Source organism: Perissodus microlepis, chromosome 20 (assembly GCF_051167445.1).
Source record: "Perissodus microlepis isolate ML-2025 ecotype Zambia chromosome 20, ASM5116744v1, whole genome shotgun sequence".
Classification (NCBI taxonomy): Eukaryota; Metazoa; Chordata; class Actinopteri; order Cichliformes; family Cichlidae; genus Perissodus; species Perissodus microlepis.
The window spans coordinates 27021755-27048512 of NC_140480.1; the positions used below are offsets into that span (position 1 = coordinate 27021755).

The window sequence follows — 26758 nt, forward strand, 5'->3', positions numbered from 1 at the left end:
TTTACAAGTGTATACAGTCATGGTAAAAAGTACACTATCTATTCCAAGGTATTGCATGTCAGGACACCTGGTCCTTATCAGGTCTATAAAAATTGGGTAAATACAGCACGAGATAAACAAAAAGATGACGTGACATATACAGAAGCAATCCTGAGAAAAACTAAATACGCTACCATGATTCAGTCATGGAATGACCTTTACTAGCAATAACTTGACGTAATCATTTTCCGCATGACTTTGAGTTTCCCTCGTTGCTGTGGAGGAATTCTGTCCCACCCTTCTTTACTTCTTTGCTTCAGTTCATTGAGGTTTGCAGGTATTCGTTGATGAGCAGCTCTCTTAAGGTCCCACCACAGCATTTCAGTCAGGTTGACGTCAGGACTTTGACTGGGCCATTGCGACACCTTCATTCTTTTATATTATCTTGTAGATTTGCTGGTGTACTTCAGGCAATTTTTCTGTTGCATGACCTAATTTGAGCAAAGCCTTAGCTGTTGGACAGATGGCCTCAAATTTAACTCTAGATATTACTTATACAGCAGAGTTCATAGTCAAGTCATTGACTGCAATGTGTCCAGGTTTTGTAGCTAACAAGCTGATCTAGACCAGCTCAAATCAACACCTCTACAACGCAATTGGTATGAGGTGTTTGTGTTCAAATGATTTTGTGCCGTGCTTACTTTTTGCATATTGTGGCACTGTGTATTATGGCCAAACATCTCCACTCTGGACACATCTGTTCAAAGGACTTCCAGAGGTCATGTGGTTTGTTCAGCTGCAACTTTGCAAATCTAAGTCATCCTGTCATGTTCTCTTTTTTTTTTTTATTTGACAGAAGAGGCTTTCTAACTGAAACCCTTCCAAACAAGCCACATTTATTAATCTTTTTCCTAATTGCACCGTCATGAACTTCATCATTTAACTGAGACTAACTGAGTCTGAGATGTATTAGTTGGGCATCCACTCCTGGAAAGATTGGCAATTGTCTTGAATATTTTCCACTTGTAAATAATCGTTTTCACTTCAGAATGATATATTTCAAATTGTTTTGAAATGGTCTGATAACTCTTTTCAAACTGTTGGCAATCAAGGAAAGGTCATCAGAGATCAACCCATCAAAATTGATGGGCTGCTTGTCTTGTTATCATTTAATTTTAAGACCTACAAAGGACCACATTCTTTTCATTAGGACATGAAATGTAAAATCTTGAACGAGGAGGAGGATGCACTTTCTTTTTACCATGACTACATTTTAGATACTGTGTATTTGTACTCTAAACTGTTTTATATTTCACTGCCACTAGATGGAAGCAGTCTGCAACTCTTCTATTGTGAACTGTTTTTCCTTATAAGCCACCAGGAAAGCCAATAGTGTAAAACCATCTAATATCAACAAAGTTATGCTGGTGCCCCTTATCAGCAGGGCAATATTCAGATACGATCGGAAATTACTATGATTTGACACAATTCCTGCCAGGATCTGAATGACCTTGTACAGCAAACATCTGTGATCTGTAATCTCGTCTGAGTTTTTTCTCCCTCTCCCCTAAATAATATTATTTTTGCAGTTTGTACATGCTGCCCCTACTCTTCGTTCTGAGATTACAGTGTGTTTATGTAAATCCTTTCCTACTTTGTTTTGAGCTTTGATGCTGCTGCCTTCGAATTGCAATAACCATTTTATGACCCGTGTTATTTTAAAGACCTGCAGTGGAATGATAATCCGTTGTTTGGGGTCATGATGGATGTTATCAAACTATTTCCCACTGGAACTCGAGAGTAATATTAACCCCCCACCCTAACCCCATCTGTGTGCATATTTTGTCGCCCATTAGGAATATTTAATTTGAAGCTAAAGCCAACGTGGCTGACTTCTCTTGTGCTCTGAATGTGCGTATTTTATAAAACAAAATGTCTTGGTAGACTTTACAAAACTTTGCATATATCCATGTCAACTTCCTTGTAGCCAAGGTGAAGTACGGGCCAAAACTTTGGGACAGTCGGCTATTGAGGTCTCTGTTGAGCAGGACAGGTAAAGTTGGAGGTTCACCAAGGTTACAGGTTGCGGCAGATCCGTGTCCACACAGTCAAAATAAAAAAAGGCACGGCATCAATTTGATTGAACAATGGGTTTCAATGTGATAAATTGAATAAGTAAAAATTTTAATGAATATTTAGTTAAGGTTTATTTGTTAACGTTGCTTAAATTTTGACTCTGCTCAAGAATCGACAAGAATATACTTCAGTACCTCTTTTATTTTGAAGTCTCCGCCGGAGGTTGTATTTTACACTTAAGCTAGTTTATCAGTTCGAATGCCAAAACTCCTTCCTTAGTTAGTTAGCAAAGACGGAAAGAAGAATCCGGGGGTAGTCTGCAAGAAACGGCATGTAGTTTACACCAAGCGTGTTACTTACAGTTTTTCTCGCTCGCCGTTGCTTTGCTCTGCTTCTTCACCGGAAAACTGCTTTTAACGTCCAGCCAACATCATGTTCCTGCGCGGATCTAAAAAGCGACGGTCCAACCGCTCGGTAGGTGCCTATTTTGTTTTTTGTTTTTTCCCGTACATTTATACCTTAATAACTTTCAAGGTCATTTTGAATATCATCATCTTTCAGCACAAGGTAGAGTTTGGAGTGATTCAAAGCTTCCGAGGCATTTTCATTGTAAAAGCAGGCGTGAAATGAACTTTTAGTACATTGAAATCCAACGCAGAAAGCAGCCCAAGCGGAACTTCGTCCCACCTTCACCTGGCTTTTGTTTCCCTCCAACATTTTTTTCCTACGCTCGAAATAGGACAACAAAAAATAGAATCATCTATCTGCCACAGAGTCCCACATTCTTTGTTTCTTGGATCATGTCGGGTGCCTCAGGTGTAGTCAGAAGGGTGAATGTGCGTCATATTTGTACCTGTGCAGGTTAGGATGTTTAGGTTTATTACCTTTGTCAAGCTTTCCTGCTGTGTATTCAATTATGTTGTGGTTGGAATGCTGCTTTAAAAAGCAGCCTAAATAGTCAGGAGTTTAGTGACGATGGGAGAACACCTACGTCTGTTTTGACATGGAACATCTGGCTCCGCATCTCACCTGGTCTACGTCAACGTCCAGCTGAGTTCAGTGACTGTAGATCCAGCTACTATTATAACTAACCTATACATTGAAATTAACATAGAATAGGTGCCTGTCTGACTGACTGAATGACTTTGAGGGTAAAAAAAAAAGTATTTCATGTTAATTTGTATAAATACTCCATCGTAACACAAAGCACACACCTGTTCCTACCTGTGCATGTAATAACAGTCCTTAAGAATTAATGAATATCATGAATATTTAATGCAACACTCTCATTACACCAGCATTAGAAAAGTGAGGTTTAACTCATCTTACAGCACCAGTGTTCAACACCTATGTATATATCTTTGGGGTTTTTCCTGCATCTACAGGAAACAGTGTTGGTGACCAAAGAGATTTTGGTCTTCCACTAAAGGACAATCAACAAGCCCAATATAATTATTTTTAACCGTTTTTCAAAAAGGGGTTCAGTTTACTCTTACTAAAGTACAGTTTATTTGCCAAATGACTACAAATAACAGAAGAAGACATACTTCTGTTAAATAAGGTATCAAAGACTTTTCTGTAACTACACATAGACCAGTCATGGTTATGCAGGTAGTCACTGGCCCAAAGACCTGTTAAGCCATGAAAAACCCTTATCGTCTAACTTAAACAATTTTTAGACCTATGTGAGGCTCAGTAGGGATGAACTGGCTTTGTAATTCATGCCAGGATGTGAGATTAGAAATGATCTGCAGTTTAATTAAATGTGGTTAAATGGTTATTCATATTCCCCCTTTAGTGGCATGGGTTTCCTCTGGGTTAACTGGTAATTCTAAATTGGTTGATTTAACCCTCTGATGGATCGAGGCATACCCCATTCCTAACCTGTTTCAGCTGGGTCAGCAGCCTTTACGACATTGAGCTGGTTAAGCGGTTAAGAAAATTGATGGAAAATTAAACGTCTTCCTTTTCTTGGCAATTGAAATACATTTTAGTCATAAATTGTCATGTAATTTAACAGCACTACACAAACATCTTAATGTATGTTCTGTTGTTTTTCTTGTAAATATTCTTCAAGAAATCTTCTGCGTAAATGTGGTGTAATCGACATTGAAATGTGATAAATAAGCCATAGACTGTAGACTTTGCTCTCCCACAGTGCAGCTTTGAACACATATTTGAACAAAAGCCTTTTGATTTAGGCTGGATTACAAATTTAATTAGTGTACATGATTTGAGAATAGAGACTATGTACACAGTAAGTAAATAAGGCCCTCAGCAGCGATTTGAAACTCATGATTTCCTTGCCACAGTGTCTCAAATAATATATTTACTGAAGCACTCAAGTGCTGAAGTGATAGATTAGCCTCATTAGATTCAAATAGTTCCCATATGGCTCTCAAGTAGATGTAAATATGTAAAGAAACCCTACTCTGTCATTCAAGATGGCAATATCTTACTTTCCCTATTATTGATATAATGAATCTGCAATTTTATCTGCTAAGATATAACCAATTTAATTGTGCTCTCAACTCCTTACCAAATGACAGCTTGACAAATTTGACTATATGCTTTCTTATGCTACAATTATTTGGGATCTGAGAAGCTGCTGTCATAAGATAATGTGTACTGAACTTGCCTACTTTTTCTAGCAATAAAGATGTAGATGTGGCTATAGCTGAATTTCATTTTACTAAAAAATAGTGAAACATAACAGAGGGAAAAGGGGAAGTGTCACAACTAGAAATCCCTTTAGCTGCCTTGGTTTGAGTCTTGGTGCAGTCACTTAATTCATGGTATTAGTAACACATGTGCTTTTTCTACTGTGACTGCAAAATCAGGGTTCAACATAACCCAGCTTGGGCCAAGTAAAATAGTATGCTAGGCAATTTCAGTTGCCTGTTCTGGCCAGTGACTGTGTTTTCACCAATTATAGTTGTACCTGTGAAGCAATGCCTTGATTTGCTAAACGTTTATAATCAAAGTAAATGTAAGAGGGAAGGAAAGCAGGGTTTGTTACTGTCACAGGTAGACAGGTGGTTAGCTTGCTAGGTGGAAACTAGCGAGCTAACCACCTGCTAACTTCTAACTCCATTAAATTAAATAAATTATGTTTTCATGGATGCCTGGATGTTAAACTTAATTGTTACACCTGGTAAAGCAGCAACAATAATCATTTTATTAAAGATGAAAGAATTTAGCCAGTTTTTACCTCCCAGTGATGCTGTGGTGTTCGTTTGACTTTGGGACCTGAAGCGGACGGAGTTTTGGACCCAGATTACTCCAAGAGGCTCCTGACTACGGTAGCCGTAATGCTCAGACAATCCATCAAGCGGTGTGGCTTCATAGCTTACCAAAGTCATACTAGAACATTTTTTGACAGAATTTTGAGCGCCGTGTACCACATAAAATCAGTTCGAGGTCGGCAAGCACAACCAGAATTCATATATAAGGCGCACCGGATTGTAAGGCGCACTGTCGATTTTTTTAAAGAATATTAAAGGATTTTAAGTGTGCCTTATAGTGCGGAAAATACGGTAAACGTAGCAGAAAAGTGACAATGGTGCTGCAGGACTTAAACACTCACTCACATTTACAACTATAAATATATTCATCCAATTGTAAAATGTAATTAGCATGAGTGCAAAGAAAACATTTAATTTCTCAATAAAAAGGTTGATGACACAACAATGATTATAATGCAGATGTAATTCTTACTTGAGCTACATCTTCTACCCATTCAGAGAGCAACAAAGCAAATGCTCAAGAACATTTATTTTATATTTTTTTTTTATTATTTTGCAGATTAAGATACATCTACTCATAAAGTCTGTTAGATTAGATCAGGCCAATCAGCAGTTTATAAATAAGTTAATAGTACCCCTGGGCCTGTAAAAATACATGAGGGGCCAGTAAAACTCAGATCCGCAGGTCCCAGGGGACCAATGTGGGAAGGTGTCATGTTGGACACTGAAAATGCAGAATGTTTGAAGAGAGGTGCGTCCACTTAGCATGCCAAGACCACAAAGGCCCCCGACCTGTGACCTTTCCTGTTAATGCTTAATCCATCCAACACCTCAGCGTTGAGGTCCAAAACCAACACTTAGTCATTCTCTCTTATGTGGGGAGCCATTTTTTTCCACTACCTCACTCAGCCTCAGTATGGGCCACATGATATCATTCAGATGTATTATTTATCCTTTCCTTTAAATTATTGCATGTAACCCCTGGTTAGCCAGTGCTGTTGCATGCTGATGCCAGATAACAAAGCTGGCAGTCTTTCAGTTTGTCCATTACCTGGTTACATGCCACGTGATTAAACTTTATACCTACTTAGTGAAAACAAAGGACCTGATATGAAAAGTCTTGACGCCGCTCAAAGTGTGAACACATGATCCACGCCCCCCTGGACTTGTGAATGTATTATTTACTTTACCCACACTCGGTTTAGAAGAAACTTCCTATCACCACTCCCATCACATCCTTCACTCACAACACAAAAGGAAAACCTCTTTGTCAGGATGCAAACTTGACACTTTATCTGTGGTGGGAGCCTGAAAGAAAACACACACAAAACCTTCAGGTCTGTGTAGCCTTGATAAGACAATATAGAACTGACAGAGGCGTATTCAAGGCTGTGGGATAAAACTGTCAAACTGCAATAAATGCTATTACCTGCTTCATTTAACTGTTGGGGTATCCAATAAGATGTTGGTGCTTTTTTCATCTTTTAATTTAGTTTGAATTTGCAACTATGGCTAATGGCATGGCTAATTTTAACCCTACTGACATGGTTGAATGCATGTTTGGATATGATTCCATGTTCTCCTTTTGGCTCATTTTTAGGTAATTTTAAGCTTTTCTCAGGATTCCTAATCCTTCTTTCTTTATTACGTCACCATTGAAGCAATGCTTAGCTCTTAATTACTGTCTGCCCTTAAGTGAGTGAATAGTTATGCTTTAATGTTGACCCTCTAATCTGTTTTGTATGGTTCCAGTAAATCAGATGATAAATTTCACTGCCTAGGGTGGCCACTTTGATATGTTTCAGTTAGTTTCCAGAGTGGATATGATCACCTAATTTGTATTAGTTAAAATCTTAAGTTTTAGTTTTTATTTGTTTGAATGAAAAAAGAAAGTTCCAAATGGTATAATGTGTGTATTACAGAACTTTGTGAAGGCAGTTCACAAACAGTCATGTCAACATCCCAAGTCTCAATAAAGTTTAAATCATGTGTAATGGGTATTGAGTCAAACACTCACAAAGCATGTGCGTGTTTGAATCAAGCAATCTGCAATTAGTTGTGGCAGATTGCTGTGCCCTCCTGGAGACTCGTTCTGCCACAACTGATTGGGGAGTAAGTTGAAATAGAAGAAAGGAAAGAGTGTGTAGAGAGACAAGGACAAAAAATAAACTATAGGAGAAAGAAGACAAACGTTCATGACATGAAAATTTGAAAAGTTGAGAGAGAGAAGAAGAAATGTTCATTGGTTCATGGAACGTCTCCCAGCAACCTATAGCAGCATAACTAAGAGATGGGGCGGGTGGTCAAAACTTTTGATAAAATAAAACCCCCCCAAATATTTTGTTTATAAACAAAAAGAGACAAATGTTCACACTCTGTAGCTTTATATAAACAATCCATAAACTGATTGGAGGATGTAATCACCTTGGTATCATCCATTAGCAGGTTATGGAGCTGAGCGACTTAACCATTTTTGTTAGTGTTATTAAACTGGGCACGACGATACAGTATAGCAACTCGTCAATCATAAGTCAGACCCTTCCTAAAGCATATTCTGATTAATCTTTTTGTTGTCGTTGTCGTTGGTTTTTTTTTTTTTTTTTCACAATTTCTCAGTAAGACTTAAAACTGAATATTTAAGACATAAGGTCATCGGAAAAGTGTTTACTGAGGTCACAGATCAAAGTTGGAGAGGCACGCTTTTTTATACACATTCATGCAACTGCACATGTTTTTGCAACCAGTCACCCAGTGCTGCCCAGTAAACAGACTATGGGTTTCATTCACATCTGCATTGTTCTTGAAAGTTACGTAGACTTAGAGTACAAAATCTCTGTCCAACTTTGTAGTGTTGGCTCTCCATGTCTGTTGTTATTGGGGCTGAGAGACTATAATGTTTGTCAAATTACTTGTGTTACACCTTCAGACAACAAACGTTAAGCATCGGTTTCACTGGTTTCTCTTACCAAAAGTGAAATCCAGTAAGGAGCAAGAAAACATTTCTAAATCTGTTTTCTATTCCTCTGTGATGTTGATGTCACTTCTTAAAATTGGCCAACTAAGCAGTTTTTTTTTGTGCACTGGCACAAGAAACTTTGTTAATCAACTTCTGCTTTGCTTAAAATATCAAAAGGGTGTCTGAATGGAGAGAAATTACAGCGAAAGCATAAACATATAAAGTGTCATTTAATTTCTTAACTCTTTGAATTGAAAAGCAGTAACACCCTGTAGTATCCTGAAGTGTAATCATATCAGGTCAGCTACAATTTCCAAAAGCATTTTTATCCTGCAGCTATTCACTTTCATTCGCTGAAACCTTAATAAATGCAATATGTAGGGCTGCATTTGTACGACAGTGTTAGATGTACAGACCTTTTTTTTAGTGTGTGCCTCCAGGGCTCGGTCTGTCACTTTGTCAGTGCGACATCTCAGCCGTTCCTTCCAAAGGAAATAACAACTGAAAGGTTCAGTCACCCAGAAATCATCTGAACGCTTCATTTAACCCGTCTTGTCACTTTTCATACCTGGCTTTGCTAACAGCAGTCCAAGCCAAATTAAAGAGGAGATTAGCAAGGCAGCGTGGAGTAAAACTGATCCCAGTGTGTGTCATCGTGTTCTTTTTAAATGGCAAAGCTTTAAAAAAGGCATGCAAATTATAACTCATACAGTAGTTCTGGATTAACTAGTTCCCACGAAGCTCTGTGCTGTCATTAGTGAAAATACCTCAACATATCAACCCTAAAACAGCTACATAACTCCTCAAACCACCTAATTTTTTAAAATGGAAACAACTTTTTTTTTAGTTTATACCTCTGTGGTTTCTCACTCCACTAATAATATACTTTCAGCCCTCAGATGTCTGTTAGATAAGCGAAGTAAACTGATTAATAGTCAAAGTAATGTGCTGCAGTTTCTGAGATGGCTCATAAATATCTCAGCTTGGGAAAACAGGCTTAACGTGAATAACAATGATTATGTGGTTAGTGTGGCCTGAAAAATAAAGACAGGTGAACAGGCACGCACAGGTACCGTGTTGTATCACATATCTGCATTTTATTACTTCGCTTGTTAAACTCAGTGGTGTTGTTTTTTTTTTATGTAGAATTTCAAACCAGTTGTGGCCAAAAAAAGTAAGAATCTCAGCAGAGGGAAAAACACTTAGGTAGCTTCCTTTTTGTTTACCAACCTGGGAAGAACTGTAAGCTTTCCCCTCTGTCAACAGTAAGCTCTTCTCAAATAAGATAGAGGTTGTGTATATTAAAGGACTAGAGAAAAAAAGGTAGAGACAGAGTAACTATACTGAGAGGGAAAGGGTGCAGCTCTCATCCTGTGTCTGCTTCCTTCCTCCCATCTCTAAAAAGAGCTTTGTGTATGCAGTAAAGCTGCAGCAATAGAACTGAGATATGAAGCGGCTGATTTAGTGCTAAGCTGCGGAGTTGCCTTCAGCAATGCTCAGTCAGCATATTTGGCAAGAGGAATATTTGGGATTTAACTACCTGTCATGTATTCCTCCATATATTTCTGCAAAACAAAGAGCTTTGCTTGAACTCACTGTTGAGTTTAATATGTAACTGTGTGGCTGAGCTGAGCTCAAGTAAACAGGTTTTGTAAGGGGATCGTTATGCCAAATTATGGGTATCACTTACCGTTTTGTGTGTATTTTGTAACCTAGAAAATTAAACACCCACTGCTGCATTGATTAAAAACACAAACAGCTATAAGAATACTTTATTATGTACAGGCATTGCGTACCGGAGCACACAGTATCTACTCAAACTATCAGTGACGTTAGGTTTTTGTGACTTAAGTACAGTGTTAGTACAAATACAGTGTTAAGTACACATCACTGACTGTATATAAAAGATAGATGGGCTGGAGAATAGTGACCATATTTAGGCGAGTGGGTAGAATGCAGTTGTTGGGTAAAGGAAGCAAGCTCATTTAGCAAGCTGAATCCACAGAGCCCAAGACAGTTCTTTAACCAGGCTCTAAACCTGCTTTTTATTGCTTTTAAGTTGGAAGTATTAGCATGTAAGTCATAGATGGTATAAATGTAGCCAGTAGGATGTGGCCCAGTGATTTTTTTGACCAAACATTTCAAAACCTCAGTATTAACACTTTGGCTGCTGCCATGTTGGTTTCTTTGAGTCAGAAATGACTATATTTTGGTGAAAGGGTGGCGTGCTAAGCTATCAGCTAATGTTAACTAGAATAGAACATAGGCTATTCAAGGGCAACACAGACATCAGTATCTGCTAATTAGTCTCAAATAACTTCTACAAACATGGTTGAAAGGTCTGGTTTATGGCTCATTTACCTGACATGATACATAGACAGCCACAGCCATAGCAAAATCAACATTTTCACCTAAACTTTGAAAATAAAAACTGTCCATATTAGGGATTTCTCGTTAATATAAAAAGCAGTCTTGAAACTCACTCCTAATTCATAGTGCCCAAACCATTTTTATACCTGGCCATTTTGTTTGCTGCTTTATCTGCACTGACATAACACATGGATATTATGTCTATCTCTGCCACTTCAAGCTTGCAGTATTAGGTAAGGTTTTGGTATAATGGGGTGGGGGGTATTAATAAACTGGTTAACACGAGTAATGACAGCCCACGCTCCCCCCACAAACATGCTAAACTAAAGGCTGAAGTGATTCTGCTTGAGGCTTAGGTGGACTCGTTAGCTCACTCCGGTGTTGATGCTTTTCCTTCATGTCTAGCAAACACTCTATATCCTTATTCTTTTGTGTCTTTTGCCAAAAGACACAATTGAATCATGTTCCAGTCAGAAATTACGTGAGCTAAAGTGATTTGTGTTTTTATTCAGCAGGAGGAAGAGGATCCAGACAGAGGCCAACCCTGTATGCGCTGTGGAGACCAGTGCCCCGGCTTCCGTGTCCATGGCTGGAGGTATGAACTGTAGGACTCTTAAACACTGACAGCGGTGCCTGTGAGGTTTGCAGGAAATGTTTGTTTCATACCGTAGAGTCATTTTGCCCTGCTGGACTTCAGAAGCAAAACAAAGTATAAACGCAATGATTTTATGGCTGGTTTTTTTTATGCCACTTTAGCTGGAAACGTGATTTATAGAAACATGACCCCTTAGCTATTTAATCGTTTTGCAAACAAAAAACATGTATGCATTAAAAAGAAAAAGGTTTCATATGAGTTTCACTTTTATCGTGACAGCAGGCAAGCAGGAGAGTCAAACTGATGTATTTGTGTTTGTGTTCTTTGCACATGTATTAAGAAGGACAGCATCATGTCAGACAATGTAAAGGAGCTTAGCTGTGATCTATGTATGCAATGAGCACAGATCAGATATACATTAGAAAACAACAAACATGACCCAGTCAGGGCAGCACATGATATTCACAGATCAACGCAGATCACCGCTACTGATTCTGAGATACAGAAGAATCAGGGCTACAGACACATGTGTTATTAAGCTCTTATATTCATAACAGCAGCTTTAGTTTAACATTATTTCTTCATGGGGAAAAATAGAAGCATTACAGAGAAGTGGGATTAGCGGTAGGCCTCCTGTAACATGTGCATTATGTCCAAGCTGCAGTGATTTATACTTAAAGCATCATTAGGCAGAGAATTAGAAAAGACAAGCCTCTCCTGCAGCTCTACCCTCTGTTTTAAGCTCCTTTCACCAGATGAATGTGTGGACATATGCATGTGCTTCTTCCAGACTAAAAATGGATCTAGTTAACCCTTTGTGCTTCGTAATTCTTTGATTGGTCAAACTGTCCCAGCATAGGCTAGAGTTTGTTTAAACCTGAAAATGAGCATCAGGGCTGCTGGCATTCTAACTCTGACCTGTTACCATCCAGTCTTAAGTATATCTTTATATATTGAGTACATATTGATTCACTTGGGGGCAGGTGCCACCGTGCCAGTCAGTTTGGTGGATATGGGTCAGTTTGATGGAGAGGCTTGATTGTTATCAACTTAGACTGCTTAAAGATCAGGGATTTGTGCTCACTGTATTTTTATTTTTCAGTTTCAGAAAATAGACCTTTTTTGTTGTCGTTGTTTGTTTGTTTTTTTTCTCCTGCATACTTTCTGCAAATAACAAATTAGCAAGATGCCATATGCTGCAAGGTATTGGCTGCAGTCACTTGTGCCTTTTGCATGAGTGCACAAGTACATCAGTTAGTGGTGCAATGGATCACTGTTGATCTGTGATCTGAACCGATCCCACTCCACGGTTCGGCACGCACGTGATCCGAAGATTCAAAAAAGAAAAAAAAAGTATGTGTGGTGTGCGTGGTCAGTTTGTCAAGTGATAGTCATGGTCAGCGCTAGTGGTCCAAGTGGAGGAGCAGAGGAGTTTGCGGCATTATAGCAGCCCTTTGCTGCCCGATCCCACCGGGCTAAAGCTATTACAAAAGCTATTGAGGTGTTTATAGCTGCTGGCATGAGGCCGTATTCCGTTGTGCAAAACAAGCAGCTTATACATATGATGAACGTGCTTGAGCCACGCTATTATATCCCGTTGCACATCCACTTCAGTGACAAGATCGTTCCAAGCATGTATGAGCAGGAAAAGTGTAACGTTATGGCTGAACTGTCCCAGGCATCTTTTGTTGCCCTAGCTACAGATGGGTGGACCTCAAGGGCAACGGAAAGCTACGTGACCATGACCGCTCATTATATCACAGCAGAGTGGTAGATACAAAGCCCTGCACTGCCCTATATTGCACCTTAATTTGTTTTTTATATAATTGCATGGAATGAGTCTTGAGTTGAATGTTTTTTAATGGGCAAAAAATACTTAAATTAATAAATGGCAAGTTAAATTTTTCTTATCTATATTTCTTTTTTTGCTGACCTGAAAATTGATCCGATCCGTGACTTAAAACCGTGATCCGATCCGAACCATGAGTTTTTTGATCCGTCGCACCACTAACATCAGTACTATCAGCATCAATACATTGCCTACCACTCCTTTGCCAGCCAGAGACCACAGATGATCAATCAGATTTGTGACTGAACTCATTTTAGCATTACAGGGCAGATACTGGTTGAACTTCGAGGCGAGTTAATGAAATAGACTTTTGGGGTAAAAACTAATTTTCTGTTGTATAAATCCTCTGAGAGGTAACATTTTATAGACACAAGCGAAGCTGTACTCAGCAGGGGGATAAATGTTTTCATACCATGTCCACATTGTGTTCAGAGGGTTTAATTTGTCTTATTCGTACTTTTTAAACTGCTGTATACCTCTTTTACTTATTTGTTCAGAGTTGTTAAACACTACCAAAGTCCCTCCTGATGAACAATTCAACCTCCTCTGTCAGGTCTGTTTTTGTGTGCTTTCTTTTGAGCCTGTCTTTCCTTGTCCTCTCTCTTTTAGTCCTTTAGTGTATATCCAGCTGGTGGGGTCTCTGGTTAGTCTAATCCTGTCAATCTTGCTAATAAGATTAGGCCTTACTGCTGTGATAGCAACCCTCTCAACCACTTCAAACCCCCCTCTGTCTCTCCAGTTTCTGCTTTTCAGTGCACTTTTCCTTTTTCAGATGGGACTTCTTTGTTTCATTACGCTTTAATGTATGGAATAAAAACAGAGGCTGCTCCAGCTCGACAAATACTACAAAGCTAAGGGTTACTGCTTGTTGTTCACATTATTTCAGAAGTTAAACATTAAAGAATGAGTCACTTAGAAGGAAACTAGGTGATTCAACTACATTGTGCTGTGTTTGGTGCTTACAGACCCAGAAACTCTTGAGGATGATCACAGGGTTTGACACTGACACACAAGAGTTATTCCTGATAATGAAGGCTGCATTTATAACCCCTAATGTGTACTACATGGATGAGACAAACTGGCCTCATGATGAGAGAGTAAAACAAAAGGCAGGAATGTGTACTTCATAAAGCCAAAAGCCTGTAATTTTATCTTTTTCCTTTTTCAGTTTTCTCTCTATTCGGGTCAAGACAAAAGCTTAGACGTTAGCACGGAATCTGAAACACGTGTGCCGCACTCTACCATGCACGTTGATCTGTTTACAGTGCATTTAATCTGTGCAGCATTAACAAAATGCTGCAGTTCATTGTTTAAGTTTTTTCATTACTCGTTTGGCTGATGGGCAGATCCGAAATGACATTGGGTGAGCTGACAAGGATAAATGTCTTGTTTAGATGTTGTAAGTCTCTTAGGCGATCCAGGAGACTGAAAACATGAAAGTGATTAAATGATTGAGATTTATAGGGGTCAGATTTTAAGACCTCGGAGTCTGGCACTAATTGCATCTGTCTAAATAACCAATTTAAACTCACACCTTTGCTGATGGAGAAGATCTTCCAAGTGACCACAGGCTCAGCTGCTGATGCTCGGTGAGAGGGAAGTGATCCATCTTCATCCTGAGCTTTATCAGGCACAGCTTAAACTGAGGTGGGGGCAGATGGTGCTTCCGCTGCCCAGCAGCAAGTGAATTGAGTTACTTTTGACCCACAGGTCCCCAACACGCTTCAGAAGTGTTCAAAGTCGCCATTGCTATTAGTCTGGGTGGCCATGCGGCAATTACTCTGTCACTAATTAGTGGCAGGGAGTTATGGGAGGAGGCCCATCTGCTTCTTAGAACCAGATCTGTGGAGAGTTCACAGTTCCCTGCTGCAGGTATAGATTATCACACCAGCAGCAGCATTTTAAAGAGTTATCATATTGCTGCTATACTAGACCCCTCACCAGTTTTAATAATATATGCTGATTTATAGGTTCACTCACAGTCTGGATTAGAATTATTTATTTTTTCACCAGTTTTTATCTTTTTGTTTACAACTGTTTTAAGTTAGTTTCCAGTAGGTTTCCTCATTTCATTTCATTGTTTTTATCTTCAAAAATGTTCAGTTTTACTTTAAGTTTGTTATTATGATATGGTTGTTACTTTTTGGATTGTTGTTAACTACTAAAAAATAATATAATACAAAAATACAAACACATTGACAAATCGTACCTCTCAGCCGTAAAAGGCTGATGGGGTATTGTTTTTCAGTTTAATAAAATGCGTTTTTCCACACATGTTTTAATTTATTTTAGTTAACTATAATTTCCTAGATAAGCTGCTTGAAGTTAGTTGTAGTGGGGCAAATTTGTCAGTATTGATTAGTCTTCTGATTATCTTCCTGATCAATCATATTGCCATTAAAGTGCAAAAGAAACAGGTAAAGCAGTAGTAAAGTAAATTTTTGTTTTCATTTCTTTATCTGTGTAACCATCAAAATGAAAACATAATCTCTGGACTATATTATGAGCACCAAGTATTTAGATTTAAGAAGCAACAGTGAGGTCAAAAATAGCTGCAGATTGATTTGTTGTCAGTAGACTAAAGGGATAATCTACTGTTTGTTGAAGCACCTCTGATGACTCGGATGCTGATCCTGAAAAAAAAGAGAAAACAGATCATTCTATTAAAAGATTGTAATCACGCTGCGTCTTTTTGCGCAATCATGTTTTTCCTGGTATTCATTCATCATTCATCTTCACCAAAGTCGGATGACCCGCTATGACTTCGGAGATGTGTCGTGACTTCACAGAGACCATGAGCCATACTGTCGGTTTGATATATCACTAGAGACACTTTGTACTCATGCATGGCCATCTTGATCACATAACATTATAAATACTCCACTCTACAGCACAGCATTGCTCACAGGATCAAAATCTGCTCCGCTTATGATTAATAACTGCATCCAAGCTACAGATAGTCCATCTGTTATGAATCAGTTACAGCAGTCTGGTCAGGGGAGGAAAGACGCAGTGACTTTATGCATCGTGATTGTCACTTGATGTTTCATATCTTCAAAGGCAGCGTGAGTAAATTGAGAGGCTTAATTGAAACGTTCACGGCATGTGCACTTTAGCTTATCTTTGTGGGCAGATTTAAAAGTCACATGGCTTGTGTGTACTTTGAGATCTGTGTTTGCATTTTGTGTAGTGTATGGTTCCGTTCAGAGCCTTTTGTTTGCGCCTACTATCGGGGCGGAGGAGCGTGGGAGTGGGGGCTATAGGGGGACATTGAAAAGAGCTGCTCAGACAGAGAAATTATCAGATGGAAAGGACCTGCCATAGAATATCCTGCTCTCACTGACAGACAGACGGCAAGGCAGTAGGAACCTACTGGATGCAAGAACAGAACAAGTCTGCATGGGACTCCATCAACAGGCCAAGCCGGACTAATTTGTCATGGTTACAACAGGTAATGACGAAACCAGATTTTACTGTTAGGATTAGACAGAAAAGAAACTCAAATAATAATTAAGTTGGGAGATGTGAAGGAAAATGCTTTTAGATGATTATTGTTCCTTAGTCTGACTTTATGTTGTTTTGTACACTTTGTAAAATTATCTGTATAGTGTGCAATATGAGGTCATGTACAGATACTGCTGTTACTCAATCCCTCCTTGTACACAACTGGCTTATTATATATCGCACATTACCTTTTGAGGACATGGTAACATAATAGAAGGGCGGCTTTATTTAAAGACTTAGAAATCAGTGATAGTGCAGGGTAAAGTTTTACTGGCTAACCCAGTAACCAAAGAGAAGAAATTGTAAATCATTATTTTCGTTTTTTTTATCTTTCCATTTAATCATTCTGTCGGTGGAAAAACACACACTTCTTATCTGTATGTTTTCAGTCAGACTATTAAGTCCATTTAGTATTATTCAGTTGCTATAGCCAGTAATACAAACAAAAGATAGACCATTAACAATAACAGAATCAGTTTTTCCGGACGTATCGGTGATTGTGATTTGGCTGGCTAAAGCAACTTTAGAGGCAGAGTGTGAAAGCGTCATCTGCCATGTCTTAATAAAAACAAACTAACTTTTTCTTATACATGTAAGAAAAACCCACTAAAAAACTGCACATTGGCTTCTTTTGTTACAAACTGTTGAGTGGTGTGTTTCTTGTTTGCATGCAGTAGTTGCACTTGGATTAGTGCTGCATTTTTCTTGCATTTAAAAAGTTTGGGCACAGCACTACATTTTTTTTTTAAATCACCAGGATTTTTAACCAGTTTAAGTGGTATCATTGAATCAATCTTAAAATTCATTTAAGCGGCAGACTTCTGTTAAGTAAGGCACCACTCACAATATGTAACCCAATCAAAAACCCTCAGTGCTTTTTGCCATTTGCAAAATAGCAGCCGACAGGGACCATTGCAACTCTCAGCAGAACCTGCTCTAAAAATGTCAGGCAAGTATTTTTGACTGGATGTTGTCTCTTTTGGTCGTTCTTGGTAGAATTTTTGACTCATCAGTGCTCAACGTGGTGCTGCACATATCCAGAGGGGACAGAGCGCAGATGTGTTACATCAGAGGCTTGTGAATCAAGTAATAGAACAGGACAAGGCTCAGCACCGCACAGCTTGGTAAATGGCACTGCTGAAATAGCCCTCTGTTTGTGTGTTTCTAAAGTCACGATCAAACAACTACTTGCAAAAGAGCCATAAAATGGGAATGTTTTAGAAAAGCTTCCTGGGTTTCTGTACGATAACTGCAGATAACCATATACTGGGGTTCCTGCCTTTAGATTTATGGTTGTATATTTACAGGGCATTTGGAACATGTGCGTGTACCCCATCTTTGTATAAAAGAAGAAAGGCACTACTAGACACTACTATCGCATTTCTGTAGCCTGTTCTTGATTTCAGTCATACAGTTTCATCCACCAGAACAGAAATCTTGCTAAAAAAAAAATCATCCTTTTAATGAGTTTATAAATGTAAACAAATGGATATTTCAATTAGGGGTGGGGGAAAAAATCGATACTGTGTAGTATCGTGATATTTTGTTTGCTAATAATGTATCGATACAGGGACAGCAGAAATCGATATTTTGTTACAAAAAAAGGTTTTGTGGACTGGAACATGCTCCGACTTCAGAGCATGTTGATCAGCTCCTTTTTCTGAGCAAGAATCCTGACACTGTCCAAATGTGTTTAACTTTTTTTTTGGCAGCAATAAACATGACAGTTTACTTATTTTAATTTAAGACATGTTTTATTTTAATTAAGTTTAAAACTTTTTTATTTAATGTAAAATTATATTTTGTTTTAATTTACTTTCAAATTCTTCAGTTGCTGAATGGGCTGCATAGTTTTCATAAATTGCAAAGTTCAGAATAGCTATAATTGTACCAGATGGTTGCATTCAGTTAAGTTGGACTAGACTGTAATACAAACCGTTCAGTTTGTCAACAATAAAACTGACTGAAATGAGAGAAAGACTGAGTGCGAGACTTTGATATTAGATAAAATGAATATTGATAAAGTTTACCTTTATGTACAGAATCTGAATATCGCAAAATATTTTTAAAAATTGCAATAATATCGTATCGTGCGTTAAGTATTGTGATAATATCGTATCGCGGGATGTATGGTGATTCCCACCTCTAATTTCAATGATCTGTGACAATGTGTGTAAATAAAAGACAAAACAATGGGCTAATATCAGACAGAATGTGTTTTATCAAAGTGTAGCATATGTCAATAATTTGGCATGTGTATCTGTTCAAACAGGGACCCTAGTTTGGTGAAATAGCTGCAGAGGCATTTGCACAGAGGCATAATTTGAGATTTTCCTGTAATACCTTTATACCCCACATACTTCCAAATTGGCTCTTGTCTCGGTAACTGTAGGTTGCATGTGAGAGTTGGCACCTGCTTGTAATTAAAGCACTTGCTAATGCTTTCGTGGTGCGCAGACTGCTGGTGGTACTGGTGGGGTGAGAGGGTGGAGAATCTACCATCTGTGTCCCATAGTGCCAGGTCACCTGCTGAGCATCTTCATTCCCCTAACCTTTTATTTGCATAGGAATCCACATAAATACAGCTGGGAAACAGATTTGTGCCACCGTAGCTTAGCTTAAGCTCTCTTGCTGTGTTTATAATTATTTATATTGGTGCTAACTGCTTGGCAGCCATGTGCATAGAACATGCCAATGCAAGACAGCTGCATATACTGAATGTGCAGTTCTGGGCCTGAGAAAAGGAACTGGAATCCCATAGAAGTACTTCTCATCTCTGTTTTGTCAACTATTCAAGAATTACCTTGTGTTGGGTAAAGACATGCAGTGATTACTGGCTGTCACCTGGATGATTTTTATGAGGCAATTGATTAGAGGTGGAGTGCTCATGCATTTTACAAGCAGTTGTGTGACGGTGTGTGCGGGCTCTTTGGTCGTGTGGGGGTTGGGCGCTGATATAAAGCAGCTTTGTGCCTTGTGAACTTGAGCCACAAGTGCCAGCTGGCAGACTGTTATGCAATCGCAACAGAGATGTACACATGCAATACATGCTGCTTATGGACATATTGTTCAATCTCCAGAAAACAACAACAAAAAACATGACACCCACGCCTCACTGTTAGCCCAGGGCACTTTATTCTGACTCTACTGGTCCCACACACAGGCACACCCACCACCAGATTGATTGTAACAGTCTGAGGACAAGATAGGTTGTAATACGAGGCTGAGGGAGATTATTGCTCCCGTCTTCACCTCCCAGTCCTAACTGCCCCGGATTGTCAGCTAAGCTTATGCCAATGACCTGATTTCCTGCTTGTTTGGTAGAAAAATACTCTGGATGTGCTGGCGCTGATGCAGATCCTGTAAGATCTTGGTGTAATGAGGGCATGAACTGGTCTGAGATAGTGATCTGTAGATTGCGTAGCAATCAGATTGTGACAACTGTTGTATTAGTAATTTGTGACGGCAGGGAGTCTCGCAGAGTGTGTGGGCCGGTTTGTGACGTAATGTTTCCAACGCAGCGTGTGTTCATAAATAATATGGTTATGCACAGTGGGAGTGTCTGCATTAATGTGGCCTAATCCTAATAAAAATCTGGCTTAATTAAATGTTTAATATGTTTTAATGGTCACAGTGGAAAAAAATCTAATGGATACATCTGAAATCAGGTCAAAAACATTGTATTTTACACCTGGCCACTCGAAGATCCAGGAGAACGCTTGGAGTTGTGTTTACCAAGATTTTTGACATTAGTTCAGTTTTGCCTGGGTTATAAATCAGTTGTAAAGTCCTCGGGAACACCTCTGTCTCCACAGGAAGATCTGTGTGCACTGCAAGTGTGTACGAGAAGAGCATGCTGTGCGCCCGGTGCCGGGGCAGCTGGAAAAGATGATGACAAAGCTAGTATCTGACTTCCAGAGACACTCCATCTCTGATGACGACTCAGGCTGCGCCTCCGAGGAGTATGCATGGGTTCCACCTGGGCTCAAGCCTGAACAGGTAACAATCAGGGTGCACAAGAGAAGTCGAGACATAAATTAATGCTGTGCAGGCCTACGTGATGCTCATTTACTTGGACATGTTCGTGCATAGACTGGTTGTAAATTAAATTGCTCTATATTTGGATAAGTGGGTGTTTATATTCTCTATATGAGCATAATTGTCTTGTCATTCAGGTTTACCAATATTTTAGCTGCTTACCAGAGGACAGGGTGCCTTATGTGAACAGTCCAGGAGAGAGATACCGAATCAAACAGCTGCTGCACCAGCTTCCAGCCCACGACAGTGAGGTAACATCTCTGCGACTCTGACTTTGGATGCATTAGACTTTAATATAGGGGTGACGTGCCTTTTTTAGTTTAAAAAAGCAACAAAGAAAATCAACAACTAACCTTATTTCTTTTTATTAAGCTTCTTTCTTTTAATTTTTCTTTTTTGGGTGATTGGTAGGTAAAGAGGAAATTTGCAACTTTTGGAAAAAATAAATTATATTTTAATCTCTTCCTATAGTCATTTTTAAAGCCAGTTTTACAATAAAATAGTCTGTTAATCCTTAATAATGGTCCTTTCTGCTTCAATTATACAACAAATATATTAAAGAAAAGAATGAAAAGGTTTCACAGCTGCAACAAATGAATGTTTAACAGAGAAATATATTTCTTGAAAATAAATACAGGGGACATGCATAACGCAGACTCTTACTTGCTATCTTTTGGTTTGGGATGAGAGTTTTACACTTTATTGTCATTAAAATAATTGACAGATAAATTGTTAATGACAGTCTTCATACATACATACTTTAGGTCTAGTTGTTTGAATGCTGATGTGGGTTTCTGTGTCTTTTTCAGCCCCAGTACTGTAATTCTCTGGACGAGGAGGAGAAAAAGGAGCTGCGTCTGTTCAGTCAGCAGAGAAAAAGAGAAAACCTGGGGCGGGGCGTTGTAAGACTTTTCCCAGTAACTATGACTGGAGCAATCTGCCAGCAGGTAGAGATTTTTTTTTTTCCTGTTGAGGCCGACATAAAGTTATAAACAGCAGCACCTCACATATGAAAGCATAAAAAAAGCACGTCCGAGTCATGTAGAATGAAGTCAGTGTAGGTGCAAGTAGATACAGGCACAGCTCAGGGGCCACATGATTACAGGGCTGTGGAAGTAAATTGCTGTGCAACCTGGAGCATTTACCATTTTGTCAAAGGATATACCACCTAACTTGCTTCCCTCTGCACCACCCCACACCCATCTATTTTTCCAGTGTGGCAGACAGATCTGCGGGGGCGATATAGCCGTGTTTGCGAGTCGGGCAGGACACGGCAGCTGTTGGCATCCTCAATGTTTCCAGTGTGCCTCCTGCAGCGAACTGCTGGTCGATCTGATCTACTTCTACCAGGATGGACAGATATACTGCGGTCGGCACCACGCTGAAAGGCTTAAGCCCCGCTGCCAGGCCTGCGATGAGGTGACTGTCTCCCCAAAATCCTCTTGCTGTTTTTTTTTTGTTTTAATATAAAATCTCAGCAACAACAGTATTAAATGTTTTTAAATGTTTCCCACAGTAATGTATTTTATTTGTATACATGAGTGCATGCAAAAGGGGGAGTGTGCACACTTGTGTTATTAAAGAATTATATATATGAGGTGTACACGGAAGAGTAGACTTACTTTAACAAACAATAACTGCCTCTCCACGGCCACACGCCAGCTCTATCATCCTGGAGAGAAGTTGGTGATGATAGTCTTTGTTCGTGTCCAAAGCCTGCGTGAGCTCAGTGTCGGTGCACCACCTGCTGCTACTTCTGGTTAGAGTGGCCCGCTAGCTAGCAGCGAATCTATAGAGGAGAAAAAGAGCTACAGTAACAGCTGCAGCCCAAGATGGTGGAGTTTGAGTCCATCCCCAGGCAGCTGAATGAGAATGAGCCAGCAAGTCAGCATAACGTCATAAAACATGACATGAATGGGTGAAACATTAGTGAGTTAGCAGTGACTGAATTTTCATAGTGAGGGCATTAGTCAATTAGTCACAGGTGGCATTGTTCTCCAACACAAATAAAAAATGCCAAGTTGCTAAATGCACTTGGGAGGCTATTAGTATAACTGGGAAGTTACACAAAATAGTTTGTTGATGTTTTTTTGCAGGTTTGTGGAAGTAAACTACAGTAGGAGAGAAAAACATACAGTTATGTTCTTAATTGTTTTGGACAGAACACAATTTTTGTATTTTTTCCCATCTGTACACCACCACAGTAAATAAAACAGTTAGTATGTGATTTAAGTGCAGACGTTCACCTTTAATTAAAGGGGTTTAACAAAGAAATTTATGTTAACTTTTTTGGAATCACACACATTTTTTTACATACTCCCCACTTTCAGAGGCTCAACATTAATTTTAATTTTAAATATGAAGATTTGTTTCTATACTTGGATAAAGTGTAAAAAATGACTGCCTCAGGGGAATCAATGAACATACCAAATTCTGTTTCCTGCTTTTAGATTCACTGGCAGGCCTTTACTGCTGCTGCCTTCAGTTGCTGCTTATTTGTGGGTCTCTGAATTTAGTTTTGTATTTAATAACTGAAAATCATGGTCTGTTGGGCTGGAATCAGGTGACTTTATTTCATGTGTCCATTTTTTTTTCCAGAATCTTTTTTTTTAATGCTTTCTTGCAACATCTAATCTGGCCTTCTTGTTCTTGATGGTTACCATTGTTTTGGAAACTCTGTATTTCCATTCATAAAGGTTTCTCTTAGTTGTAGACTTTGATGTACCCATGTCCTTGATGTCTGGGCTTAGCTGGATGTTATGCAGGTGTTTTTCTTAACCATGGAAATAATTCTGTCATCATGCAGTTTAGTTGTCTTCTGTGGTCTTTTGAGCCTTTTGGTGGAACAGGATGTAACAGGTTGTTGATTTGGCCACTCGTTATGATGGCCTTCCTCACTTGCACTGACATCTCTTTGGGCCTCATAAGTAAATTTATAGTGAAAAGCTAAAGTACAAATTCAAGACTTTGAATCAGCTTCAGATATTATGTCTGCTTCATTTGTCATTAAATAATAAGGGACATAAGTGTGCATGACTTCAGAATATCCAGTTCAAATATCTTTCCTTTCTCATGTAGCCATTCCCAGATTGGCTATTGTTGTATTTTAGCGTTTCCCAGAACCAGTGCATGCTATTTGTAGAATTTTCTGTTGGTGTCTTCTGGTTTTGAATAGCTCATCGCTGTGACTTAAGGGATTAGTTGAGATAGTTGACAAATGGATCTACCACAACTGACCTACAACTGGCGGTTAGACCCAGGGAGTGGCTAAGCCTACAAACAGAACGGCAGTGATTGGATATTTTGTACTCTGTTTTGTTAACCTAGTTCTTCAGTGTTCTGTACCTGTGAAATTACCTCTCTGTCTCTCACTTTCTTTTAAACCTAGATTATTCTAGCAGATGAGTGTACGGAGGCTGAAGGAAGATATTGGCACATGAAGCACTTCTGCTGTTTTGAATGTGAGGCTGCTCTGGGCGGCCAGCGTTACATCATGAGAGAGAGTCGACCGTACTGCTGCTCCTGCTACGAGTCGCTGTACGCAGAGTACTGTGATACCTGTGGAGAACACATAGGTACTGAACTAAGTTTAATGAATTAAGTTTTTAGTGAAGCCATGTTTTCACATTACCAGCCTAATTTGTATATACCAGCAATGTAAGTGTTTATTTGTCTTTAATCATTCCATCTTTTTGATGTCACTATTTTATAATATTGCATAGTTTTACCATGTTCTTATTCATCATCAGAGCCTACAAAAGGACTTATAATAATTTACTAATATATCAAGAAGAGCAGCTAGATACTGCACACCTCCACCATGCCTGAAAATTAAAAAATCAGCATGCATGAATTAATTAAAAAAATCTGGATCTGGATTAGTTTGCAATACTTGCCTGAGAGCATGAAGATGATGTCTGCCTTTTTTAAAATTGTGAATCATTTTAATAACAGCTCTGCATCATTGTAATGTGATCTCCTGTATGCTAAAGAGACCCTTTGTCTTTTTCATGTAGGATGTAGTGCTGAGTGAGAAAGGTGTTAGCTGTGATGAAGCAAAGACACGTCGTGATACTTTAAGCAAACTTTTACATGTATCCCGTAAGCAGATATTCTGATGATGGTATATTCTTACAAAGAAGCCTGTAATACACCATATTCGTTCTCTAAGGGCACATCACTCGCATCACTAATGTCAGAGTTCTAAAAAGTAACTACTGACCGATAGTATAACGTGTTATGCATTGCTTTTAAATGTGCTCTGAGGTAATAAAGATTGATTTTAAAATTCCACAGCTGACACACAAATATTTCCTCAGGTATCGACCAGGGTCAGATGACATACGACGGTCAGCACTGGCACGCTGTGGACTCGTGTTTCTGCTGCGCCCGCTGTCAGCTACCTCTCCTGGGGCGTCCCTTCCTCCCTCGCAGGGGCCTTATTTTCTGTTCCAGGTCCTGCTCTCTGGGAGAAGACCCCAATAACTCGGATTCCTGCGACTCTGCTCTGCAGAGCAGATCGCCTCACCATAACAGACGGTATGGGACAGCAGAGAAACACCACAAGCTACAGTGTGGTTCTCCACTGCAGCCACTAGAGGGCATCAACCCCATAATAGCTCCTGCAAAAGACTGCATTCATACTGCAGTGGAAACCAGAGGTGAATAACGGTGGAGCTGTTGTGCAGTGAGTTCACATGGATTATGTTTTTGTGCTTATTGTAACACATTTATTTTATCTGCTTCTCTCAGGTGTCCACTGCACTGCTCCAGTTCAGAATGGAGTTCCTTCACCCAGTCATCATCCTCGTCAAAGAGGCTCGTACTCACCTCTTCCACACATTCATTTAGGGAATGGCTTAGGTCCTTCTTGGCCCAGTGACATTCCACATTACAGTTTACTTCCAGGGAACTGTGCTATCAAACTTCCAGGCAGTAGTCCCCAGCCCGAAGGAGAGCTAAATGGAAGTACTGGACTAAGTGGTCTTAATTCAAGAGGAACCTCTACTGAAATTGACTGTAGGACTTGGGTGGAAAAGACAAATAAAGTTATGCAAGGTATCAGAAACCACTGATACTGGCATGACTATTATATGCTTCTTATAACCCTTTTTTCATTGTCTCTTAACTACAATATGTCTTCTATTTTTCTCTCTTCAGCAAATCCTCCTCAAAAGAACTCTCATGTGAACAAACTCATTTCACCTGACTCGCCTCCTCTTCCTCTGGACAACCCCTCGGTCCTCCCACCTCCTCTGCCCATGAAGTCTCGTGACTTGTTGCCCCGGGATTCACCTTCACCAAAACTCCAGCAACCAGAGGACAGACCCTGTGACTCTCCACCCCCGCTGACTCGCAGCAACACAGCCAGAGTCAGCTTCAGAGAGCCAATCAGCAGCAGCTACTCTATGGACGAGGATGAGGATGAAGATGAGAATAAGGAGGGGCTGCAAGAGGGTGAGGAAAACCAGGAGGATGAAGATGAGGGGGAGGGAGGTTTCGGAAGCAGGTTACATCTGAAGAAAGGCGTCCCCCCACACATGGATCTGCTGGGTATGTCTTCAGGCACTTTGAATATTAACTCATTCAAATGAAGTTTTCTTTTGTGTGTGTTTCTCATAGTTACTCATTCTTTTTATTTCAGATGGATCCTCGTACCAGCAACGCCATTTAAGGCGAGGTTGGGGTCGTTCCCGCATCCCTTCAGACCCTGCTCTACACCAGGGGTCAGAGAGGCGATCTCGACGCTCGCGATCCGACAGGCCCAGGTTGGACTCCCTGGACTGGAGAGGCGAGAAAGACAGAGACAGCCGAGGCGGCTCCAATGGCTCTTCTCTGACTCTCCATCCGGGACAGTACAAACACGAAGACTGCTGTTCTACCTGCTCTTCATCCTCAGACTCAGAGGAAGAGGGCTACTTCCTGGGACAGCCCATTCCTCTACCCCCGCAACTTCAAAAGCAGCCACCCGAGGAGGGCAAAGACGTAGGCGGAGAGGAGGGGAAGGAGGGGCAGAGGGACTTTGGCCTGAGGGGCAGCATAAGGCGGAGAAGAGCTCACAGCCTGGGTGCAAAGGACAAAGATAAAAACTGTGCTATTTCCTAACCACAAACAGCTAACCACGTTAAAAACACAGCATGTTATTT

The 26758-nt window shown here is 39.8% G+C and overlaps 1 protein-coding gene across 5 annotated transcripts; it reads left to right on the forward strand.

The window, feature by feature from the left end:
* Positions 1 to 42: 42 nt before the first annotated feature.
* Positions 43 to 26717, forward strand: prickle3 (prickle homolog 3). Of its 5 annotated transcripts, none has more exons than XM_084916212.1 (11): positions 43 to 2529; positions 11139 to 11221; positions 20390 to 20573; positions 20750 to 20863; positions 21422 to 21559; positions 21828 to 22031; positions 24001 to 24187; positions 24932 to 25273; positions 25365 to 25670; positions 25773 to 26165; positions 26257 to 26717. In XM_084916212.1, exons 1-11 carry the CDS (start codon positions 2488 to 2490, stop codon positions 26715 to 26717), a joined length of 2454 nt encoding a protein of 817 aa, XP_084772338.1. In that variant the 5' UTR covers positions 43 to 2487. The 5 variants fall into 5 exon arrangements, with proteins under 5 accessions (XP_084772338.1, XP_084772339.1, XP_084772341.1 ...); XM_084916213.1 differs by having other exon boundaries at positions 11142 to 11221; XM_084916215.1 differs by lacking the exons at positions 43 to 2529; positions 11139 to 11221 and adding exons at positions 15247 to 16135; positions 16417 to 16521.
* The last annotated feature ends 41 nt before the right edge of the window (positions 26718 to 26758 follow it).